General features: G+C 34.5%; 1 protein-coding gene across 1 annotated transcript in view; it reads right to left on the bottom strand.

Annotated features, from left to right (window-relative positions):
- The window catches only part of SNX16 (sorting nexin 16), a 46,677-nt gene that overhangs the window by 7,386 nt on the left and 28,534 nt on the right, over positions 1-10,757 (bottom strand). The window contains exons 6-8 of the mRNA XM_011989759.1: positions 1,551-1,687; positions 835-954; positions 8-68 (exon numbers count right to left, since the gene is read on the bottom strand). Of these exons, the coding sequence (XP_011845149.1) occupies positions 8-68; positions 835-954; positions 1,551-1,687 (318 nt within the window). The remainder of the gene's footprint in view (positions 1-7; positions 69-834; positions 955-1,550; positions 1,688-10,757) is intronic.

Below are 10,757 nucleotides of genomic sequence, written 5' to 3'. Positions count from 1 at the left end.
CTGCTACTTCTATCTCTGATACAGCATTTTCAGGTTCACTAAAACTTAAGCATGGTTTATTATCAGCTCTGCAAAAAAAAAAAAAAAAAAAAAAAAGCAACGTGTCAATGACAGGATTGGATGCATGCTATTATTTCATTTCACTATTACCTTTAAAAATCTTCTACCTTATAGAAAGAATATTTACGTATTTACTGTAAAAGTATTTAATGTAAAAGAGTATTTAAACATTCAATCAGAAATTTAATATTTTTAAGTTGTCATTGCCAGGTAAGACCCTTGGAGATAGGTTTTAAACACTTTCAGCTCTCCAAACTACCATTTACCAATAAAAATCTACTTGGTAATTACCTTTATCAACATAAAATTGTTCTCAGAATTACAGTCGACCATTACCACTAAACTATTAACAATTACCTTGGATTTGTATGCAATAAAAACTCTATGTGCTTTTAAATACATTACCTTTTCATCATTCCTATTAGGTAGGAAGGGTAGTTTGCTATTATAGTATCCTATTTTTTGAATGGAAAAAGGGTGATATTGAGGGAGATTAAGGTAATCTGTCAATATTTTAAAAATTAATTAATTACCCGAGTCAGAGGCCAGTTAATGCAGACACAGCTCTAAAGTAAGTAATGAGAAAACTTACAGCCTGATGTCAAAGATACTTTTTTAGGAAGAGCCTAAAATATCTCCAATCATTCTCTGCTTGCTTAGTAGATTCGTGATACAGTAACACTGAGTTCATAAAAAAATACTCTATAGAGTATCAGAATCACTTTCCTCCAATTATTCAAAGGATTAAGCTATCATAAACGAAATATTATGTACCTAGATTCTTCATCCAGGACATCCTGATCAACCTCAAGTGCAGAGGACTTCACCTTTAGGATCTGTTCACCTTCTGTTTCTGACACATCCAGTGATTCTTCAGGTTCTACAGACAATGTTCTAAAAGTATGTTATAGCAACAGGTTATTTTCTATGAACAAAACAGGCATATGTTTAATGTTGTGAATACATGTAGCTATCGCAGTCTTTAGCTGTTAAGGCTTAATGTAGTCACATAGCTAATAAACAGCTCACTCTGGAAGTCAACAGAGAAATTAGTAGCTGTGATTAATTTAAAATGACTTTAGCATCAATTCAAGATATGCTGATGAGATGGCAAACTAGAGCTTTCATATGTGAAAAGTTGGCATAAATGCCTAGAAACTAAAATATCACTTAAATAAAATAATGGTATTCCATTTAATAGTGATTATTTATTTAATAATGATTTAACAACGATTAAAATGAATAATGTTTATCTTGTTGAACAGTTAGCGGCTTATTTTCCTGATGTTTCCCATCCTTCAATGTTCAAAATTTATTTAGCAAAATTAAATTATGCTAAATAAAGTATACTTTTCCCAATGAAGTATGCCAAAAGCCTACAACTTTCAGAATCAGAAAATTCCTAAATCATATTAAAATATAAAGGGCATTTAGCCCAAAGTATTAAGGGTTGAATTAGTTAGAGTAGAAATTCAAGTATCACAACACACCTGATTCTGTTCTCTAAAGTATCTATATGAAGTTGCTTCTCACTGAGCAGTTTCTTTAGTGATTCCATCTCCTTTTGTTTTTCAAGTAGTTCTTTCTGTAAGCGGTAGTTAGTCTCTTCTAAAGTTTCACAGAATGCCTTAAAAAAAACAACAAACAAAACTAAACACATGCAGAAGAAGAATACAATTAATTACAAATGCAGTATCTTTCTCAAGGGCATTATTGAAGAGTCAAAGAACACAGATAATCAAAATAAAGTATGAAACTCCAAATGATTTGTTCTCTACTCTCATCTTTTTAGGTCACTGGTATGTTAACTTTCTTAGCCCCATCCAGCAGGGGGACATAACTACAAGTTCTTTTTCTTAAGATTTATAGTAGTAAGCTAGTGTGCCTGAAGTGAGTATGTGATATCCCTTTAGTGTAGAACTGGGATAAAAAATAATCAGCAACTACTGTTTTAGTTTTTATTCTCCTTAATCTACTTTTGCCTAGTCATACATGATTACACTTAAAAAAATCAATTGTGGTTGATTCCATCTGTATTAGCTCAGTAGACATACTACTGTAAAAGCATTTTGGTAATATTGACACTTGGGATGCAGTAACAGGATGGTGCAAGAAATGAGGGGTCAGGTACATTTTGGGAAGTGAGTGACAAAAAATGGTAGATTCAGGAATAAAGCAAAGAACCTAAAGAGCAAAGACATTAATAAAAGTCACTCAACAACACAGGAACACATCAAGAAAGACTGTTTGTTTCAATCTGGTCTCTAGGTGGGCAAGGTAAAGTCTCTCCTGAAGAATCTAATCTAAAAAGCCTCGTACGGATTTTGGGAAAAATAATGTATCCCAAGGAAGACAAATAAAAACAAATACATACATAAATACAGGATACTGAAATTGCAAATACCAAAATCAAATAGAAGATCTCTAAAACACCAGGAAGACAAATCAGTTTACTATAAAATTGTAGGACAGTAGGGGACTGAGAATAGATGTCATAAAACAGTCTATGTCAAAGGCAGTGGAAAACACTTTCAAGCACTGAGAAAAATAACTATCAAGGTAGAATTCTACACTCAGTTAAATCACACTTCAGGAATGAGAACAAAATTAAAAGACATTTGAACATCAAAGATCTAAACATTACCAATACACATTCACTGAAAGAACTATTAAATTACATACTTTAAGACGAAGTTAACTGAATCCCAAAGGAAAGAGAAAGATGAAAGTAGGAATGGTGAGGAATGAAAGTGGCAAACACTCAGGTAAATCAAAAGAAACACTGTGTGAAATGATAATGATGGCCAACTTTGAGGAGGGCTGTAAACAATCTGTTTCCAAAATATGAGAACATATGACCATTAAATAAAAGACAATGACTACAGAACTTAAAAATCAAGAGCAGAGAACAAAGAGAAAAACTCATTAAATAACATGAAAGGAAAGAAAGAAGGAAAAAAGCATTTTATAAAGCAGAATAAAAAGCACAAAATAATAGAAATAAATACAAATATATTGGTAATTACCATATATAAAATAAACTCAAAACTTAACAGATTTTTCAGATTGTATTAAAAAAACTATGATGTTTAAAACAGACATATTTAAAATACAAAAGTAGAAACATACTTATCAGGCAACAGACAAATGTTAGCCTTTTCTCCCCTACCAAAAGTTGTAGTTTTCTTAATATCTGACAGAATGCAGTTCAAGATGATAAACATTGTTAGGCACAAAGAGTCTCTATCTAATAATAAGAGTAATAATTCACCAGGAATATTTTAAATGCATAATTACAAGAAATTGAACAAATCCACACCATAAGGGGTAAATTTGACATAACTCTTGGCAATTAATGGATTAAACAAAAAAAGAGTTAAGATTAAAAAAATTTAACAATACAAATTAGTAAGTTTGATCTGATGAACATATATTGAACTCAGAGTCTAACAATTAAGAAAGAAATACATATTCTTTTGAAGCACACATGGAAAACTTAGAAAATTTATCACATATATGCAGATCCCAAAGACTGCAGAACACTGTCAACAATAACCAAGAACTGGCGTCAGAGAGAACATAATCTCTGAAAAAAATGTAAATAGACTAAAAAACAGTCAATAATGTATGAAAAAAATGTTTGAAAAATTAAAGAGAATTCTAAATTTATGGAGCAAACAAGATATTAGAAGGAACAATATAAGATATGAATGATAATGAAAATATTAAGACTTGTGAGATGCAATTTGACTGTTATATAAAAGAACTGTATAATACTAGAAACAACTGAGAAAGCATCCAATTCAAGAAGTCAAAGAACATACTAAAACCAAGTATAAGAAAGGAATTAAGAGAGAGGAAAAGAATTTAATCAAGAGAATCAAAAAGGCAAAAAGTGGTTCTTTGAGAAGACTATTAAAATACACCCAACCCAAGGAAAAAAGACCAGTGGAAACAATAGTGAGATTGAAAGTGGATATATAACTAAAGATAGCTTAAGAGATTTTAAAAAGTCATGTGATACTACTAAGAACAACAGTCTCACGGTGGCTCATGCCTGTAACCCCAGCACTTTGGGAGGCTGAGGTGGGCGGATCACGAGGTCAGGCGATCAAGACCATCCCAGCTAACACAGTGAAACCCCGTCTCTACTAAAAAATACAATAAAATTAGCTGGGCTTGGTGGCTGGCGCCTGTAGTTCCAGCTACTCAGGAGACTGAGGCAGGAGAATGGCGTGAACCCGGGAGGCGGAGCTTGCAGTGAGCAGAGATGGCGCCACTGCACTCCAGCCTGGCGACAGAGCGAGACTCCATCTCAAAAAAGAAAAAAAAAAAAGAAAAAAATGTATTTTAAAATCTAAACAAAATGGTCAATTTCTAGAAAAATACAAATTTTCAAAACTGAAACTCCCGCCCCCAAATAATCTGAATACACTACAGACATTAAAGAAACAGAATCAGTTGTTAAAAGTCTACTATAAGACAAACTAAAGAAAATATCAAATCCAGATTGTTTTACAGGTGAATTCTAACAAACATTTAGGGAACAATCAATACGCAGTTATTCAAATAGTTCTGGATAACAGAAAAAGAGGGACTATTCCTTATTTTATAAAACTGGTATAATTTTGATGCCAGATCCAACAAAGGGTAGTAACAGAAACAAATATTATATATGCCAGAATTCTAAATAAAATCATTACAATTCAAATCCAGTAATTTAAAAAATGCTGAATTTGAGTTAATCTCATAAATGTTTTATCATCTGAAAATCTATGAATGTAATTTACTACACCAATAAAAAAAACCCATATGATCATCTATACAGATGCAAGTGAAAGCTTTCACACAGACACACGCATACACACACACACACACACACCCCTACAACCTCTTAACTAGAAATAGAACTTCTTTAATCTAAAAACAACAAACATGATAAACAAATCAACATAACTCACAACTACCACTAGCCAATAGAAAACACCATATCCAACAGCAAAATACAGGATCATTTTCATTAAAGTTAGGATGAGAGGAAAAGGATGTCCACCATAATGGCTTCAATTAACGTTGAAAGAACCTATCTAGCAAAATAATACAGAAAAATGAAATGAAAGATATTAAGTATTAGGAAAAAATACATTGTTAATATTGCAGGGGATATGATTACCTATATGGAAAATCCAAACAGATCTATAAACTAATGAGAGAATGAGACATACAAAATAGATATATAAAAATCAATAATAAAACCAATGGCTTACAATGCAATAAAAATACCAATTATTTCATCAACAAAAGTGATGAGAAATCCTATGACTTTCCCTAGAAGTTTAAGAAAAAAATGTAAACTTTTATTGAAGAACTTAAAAAAAACCTTCTATATGCAAAGATCTATTAATAAGAGGATTCAATACCATAAAGATACTCTTCAAAATTAATAAATGAATTAAAATTCCAAACAAAATGGCAATAGGGTTTTTTCATGGAACTCACGAAGTTGTTCTAAAATTCATATGGAAAAGTGAATAACCAACTTGGAAGAATAAGGGCACCCTTGTTCTGCCAGTTAATAGGATTATTTAATTATAGTACTTAACACAATATAGTACTAGCAGAGGGATGAGACTACTAAAAATGAACTGAGTGGCCAGGCATGGTGGCTCATGCCTGTAATCCCAGCACTTTGGGAGGCTGAGGCAGGCAGATCACCTGAGGTCAGGAGTTCAAGGCCAGCCTGGCCAACATGAAAAAACCCCCCCTCTACTAAAAATACAAAAATTAGCTGGGGGTGGTGGTGCATGCCTGTAATCGCAGCTACTCAGGAGGCTGAGGCAGGAGAATCACTGGAATCTGAGAGGCAGAGGTTGCAGTGAGCCAAGATGGTGCCACTGCACTCCAGCCTCGGTGACAGTGAGAGACTCTGTCTCAAAAAAAAAAGAACTGAGTGATCATAAACAGACCTGTTCACACTGAACTATTTAGAATAGAACCATTACTAATCAGTGAGGTAGGGATGAACTTTTAAATAAATGAGGTTGGGATCACTGATCATCCATACAGAAAAAGTTAAATCAATTAAAAGACCTGAGGTCAGCTTGCTCCTTTCTGCCCGTGGATGCTGCCGAAGCAGCATCATTAAAGTCTCTCTTCTCCCTGCCGTCATGTCTAAGTCAGAGTCTCCTAAAGAGCCCGAAGAGCTGAGGAAGCTCTTCATTGGAGGGTTGAGCTTTGAAACAACCGATGAGAGTCTGAGGAGCCATTTTGAGCAATGGGGAACCCTCACGTACTGTGTGGTAATAAGAGACCCAAACACCAGGCGCTCCAGGGGCTTTGGGTTTGTCACATATGCCACTGTGGGGGAGGTGGATGCAGCCGTGAATGCAAGGCCACAGAAGGTGGATGGAAGAGTTGTGGAACCAAAGAGAGCTGTCTCAAGGTTAGATTCTCAAAGACCAAGTGCCTACTTAACTGTGAAAAGGATATTTATTGGTGGCATTAAAGACATGAAGAACATCACCTAAGAGATTATTTTGAACAGTGTGGAAAAATGGAAGTGATTGAAATCATGACTGACCGAGGCAGTGGCAAGAAAAGGGGCTTTGTCTTTGTAACCTTTGACAACCATGACTCCGTGGATAAGATTGTCATTCAGAAATACTATACTGTGAATGGCCACAACTGTGAAGTTAGGAAGCCGTGTAAAAGTAAGAGATAGCTAGTGCTTCATCCAGCCAAAGAGGTGGAAGTGGTTCTGGAAACTTTGGTGGTGGTCGTGGAGGTGGTTTCGGTGGGAATGACAACTTTGGTCATAGAGGAAACTTCAGTAGTCGTGGTGGCTTTGGTGGCAGCTGTGGTGGTGGTGGATATGGTGGCAGTGGGGATGGCTATAATGGATTTGGTAATGATGGAAGCAATTTTGGAGGTAGTGGAAGCTACAATGATTTTGGCAGTTATAAAAATCAGTTTTCAAATTTTGGACCCATGAAGAGAGGAGGCTTTGGAGGCAGAAGTTCTGGCCCCTATGGTGGTGGAGGCCAATACTTTGCCAAACCATGAAACCAAGGTGGATATGGCGGTTCCAGGAGCAGCAGTAGCTATGGCAGTGGCAGAAGATTTTAATTAGGAAACAAAGCTCAGTCGGAGAGGAGAGCCAGAGAAGTAACAGGGAAGCTGCAGGTTGCAACAAATTTGTGAACTCAGCCAAGCACAGTGGTGGCAGGGCCTAGCTGCTACAAAGAAGACATGTTTTAGACAAATACTCATGTGCATGGGCAAAAAACTGGACGACTGTATTTCTTACTAATTGTATAACAGGTTATTTTAGTTTCTGTTCTGTAGAAAGTGTAAAGCATTCCAACAAAGGGTTTTAAAGTATATATATATATATATTTTGCATCCAGGCTGTTGATTGCTAAACGTAATAGTCTGACTGTAACGCTGAATAAATGTCCTTTTTTTTTAATGTGCTGTGTAAGGTTAGTCTACTCTGAAGCCACCCTGGTAAATTTCCCCAACAGTGTGAAGTTAGATTTCCTTCAGAGTCATGACAGGTTCCATTTGGAATTTATACACAACCTGCTTGGGTGGAGAAGTCATTGTCTTCAGAAACCTTGTTGTAGTTAAACTGATGGTTACTGTTGTGACCTGAAGTTCACCATTAAAAGGGATTATCCAAGCAAAATCGTGGAATTATTGGTTATAAAAATGATTGTTGGCACATCCTATGCAATATATCTAAATTGAATAACGGTACCAGATAAAATTATAGATGGGAATGAAGCTTGTGTATCATCCATTATTAGGTGTAATCAATAAATGATTTAATTCCCTTAAAAAAAAAAAAGACCTAAGTGTGAAAAGCAAAAGTTTACACTCATGAGGAGGAAATTTAGGAGAAATATTTTTATGTGCTGGTGTGTAGGGAACAACAGGAGCCACAGAAAATGTGACAAAGAATGTGGAGCAGGAAATTTACAGAAGTCTCAAACAGCTACTATGGAAGATGCCAGAGCTGGCTGGTAATCAAGAAAATTAGGCTAAAATAACAATAAGATACTATTTTATACCCATCAGACTGACAAAAATTAAAAGATTGACAAATTGTATTTGTGGTGATATAGAGCAAAAGGAAAATATATTGCTGGTAAAAGTACAAACTGCTATAACCAATGCACTCTTTAGCATATGCAGTGAAGCTGAAGAGGAGAATATCTAACAATGAAACAATTGTATTCCTAGGAAAGTACCTTATATAAGTCCTTGGGTTTCTTCCAAGATTAACATCCATCCCTATGAGGGAGGTATCTTAGGAAAGATGTATATAGAAATGGAAACTGTCCTTAGAATAATCATTGGAAGGCTATATTGATATAAATTTCCTTCTGGGATAGAGATCAAACAGTTCCATTAGGACTGGAAAATCTGCTAACAAGTGATTCTAAGAAAACAGCTTAATTACATATTACAATTCTCACTGCATTTTTAATCTGCCTTTCTGGGTTTCTCACACTTAGGAACAAGAAAATTAAGTTCTTAACCTGTAGCATAACTGAAGATTAAAATTTAGGTAGAGGATAGATGGCTTAAGAATTCTGCTTTATTTGTACTTATAATTCATATAAAATATTAAAAATTATAATTTTTAAAAATTATAATCTATTCATTAATGCTAATACAGTAAGACCTCATTTCTTCCAATTATATTATCTCCATACAAGTAATATATTTGAATTTTCCCAAAAAAAGGTAGACTAATTTATATCCCTAACCTTAATTCCCTCTTTTAGTACAAGTATATGAGGGGTAGAAATGACTACTTTAAATAGAGAACAGAGAAAAGTAGGTTAAAGATTTGCTGAACTGAGTATCCTTTGAATAAGTTTAATTTTACACTCCAAGAAATGTGGGTTAATAAGTCATTTTGGGATTTTTCTTAAAATGAGAGGCTGCTTAAGTAAGTCTGCAGACAAAAGAGATATATATCTCATTAGGTTACTGTAGATTTTACTTTGAAGCAGAGGAGCAAGCACAGAATTTTTTCATTCACTGTTCAAACAAACACATATTTTCAAATACACCTGTAGGAAATGCATTTATTTTAGAGAAAGAGTCTAGGAGATACATTCCACATTACTCTGTTGGGTATATAAACTTAATATTGCCTTGATGATTTATTTAAATCAGTGGTTCTACACCAGGAGTGATTTTAAACTCAGAAGACACTTGGTAACGTCTGGAGACATTTTTACTTGTCATGAGTGGGTATGCTATTGGTGTCTAATATGTAGAGGCCAAGGATGCTGCTAAATATTTTCAATGCACAGGTCAGGCTGTGCCCTAGCCATGGCCACCAAAAAGTTATCCAGCTCTAAATGCCAGTATCATGGATGAGAAATCCTAACTCAAATCAGTTAGGATTCCACTCTTCCCCTGCCCATTATGATACTTGACACTTACTAACTAGCATATATTTTGAACTAAGAACACTAAAAAGATATTCAAATTATTATTTTTGTAAAAGGGCTAATTTAAAAATTAAAAATGAACTAAAGGCTGTCTTGCAAGAAGAAAGAATACTATACTTTAAAGGAATAAAAATCCTGGAATCCTTGAGCTGGAAAGGAGTGATAAACACTTAGCTTCGTTAGCCCAAAGTTCACTTAAAATATAAGTCAATTTTCTAAACAGATTCTGAATTGAAGTGACAAAATGGTAGCCAAAAGGCTGAATGAAACCTAGAAGCAATGATCTAGCCAGGATTTAACAGGGAGTTCTGGAAAATGATATATCTATGGGGCCTTGATAAGCTCTCCACAGATCCTGGGACCACATATCCTAGGACAACAGAGCCCATATACGTGTATAGAATAGGAGATGGGAGAGGATTCAGCAGAAACTAGAATCTATGGCATATCTGAAAATGACCTTAAACCTTAAATGCACTCCTTAGACTATATACAGATCCATTACCAGAGTGTAAAAATCTTACTAGTTCAAGGTGTATAAGCAAAATTTATGACCAACTGTTGACTGAACATTAAGCTATGCAGAAACACAAGAAAGCCAGGCTTAAAAATAAAATGAGGAAAAAAACACTGAGAAAAGACAACAGTGACCATACATTGCTGAGGAGACAAATTTCACAGATTTAGTCCAGTCAAGTTACTAAACAGACAGACAAAATAATAACAACCACTATAAGAGACAGAAATCAGAGTCAAGAGTTACTAGAGTATATCACCGAAAACATCTTGTATTCAAAAAAAATGTATAAAACACTCAAAGAAACAAGGTCAATCTAAGCATACTCAGGAAAAAAGGTAGTCAGTTGAAGCTATCTCTAAATGGTCCCAAATGTTAGGCATATCAGGCAGTGATTTTTATTGCAACCATTATATACAGGAAATACACTAGAAAAAATTGAATTAATGATAAAGATAATAATGACTCAACAAATAGAAAAATCTCAATAAACAGAAAGAACAGTTAAAAAATAAGCAATTGAGAATTCTGGAGTTGAAAAGCACAGTAACTGAAAAACTAACAAGAGGGGCTCAACAGGAGATTTAATATGACCAAAAAATAAATCTGTGAATCTGAAGATCAATAAAAATTTTCCAATCTGAAGATCAGAGAAAAAAGCAATTGGAGAAAAATGAACACCACTTCAGAGACATTTTGCACAACATAGG

Source organism: Mandrillus leucophaeus, unplaced genomic scaffold (assembly GCF_000951045.1).
Source record: "Mandrillus leucophaeus isolate KB7577 unplaced genomic scaffold, Mleu.le_1.0 Scaffold361, whole genome shotgun sequence".
NCBI classification, from domain to species: Eukaryota; Metazoa; Chordata; class Mammalia; order Primates; family Cercopithecidae; genus Mandrillus; species Mandrillus leucophaeus.
The sequence above is the reverse complement of the archived record's forward strand: the minus strand, read 5'-3'. Positions and strand labels throughout refer to the sequence as shown.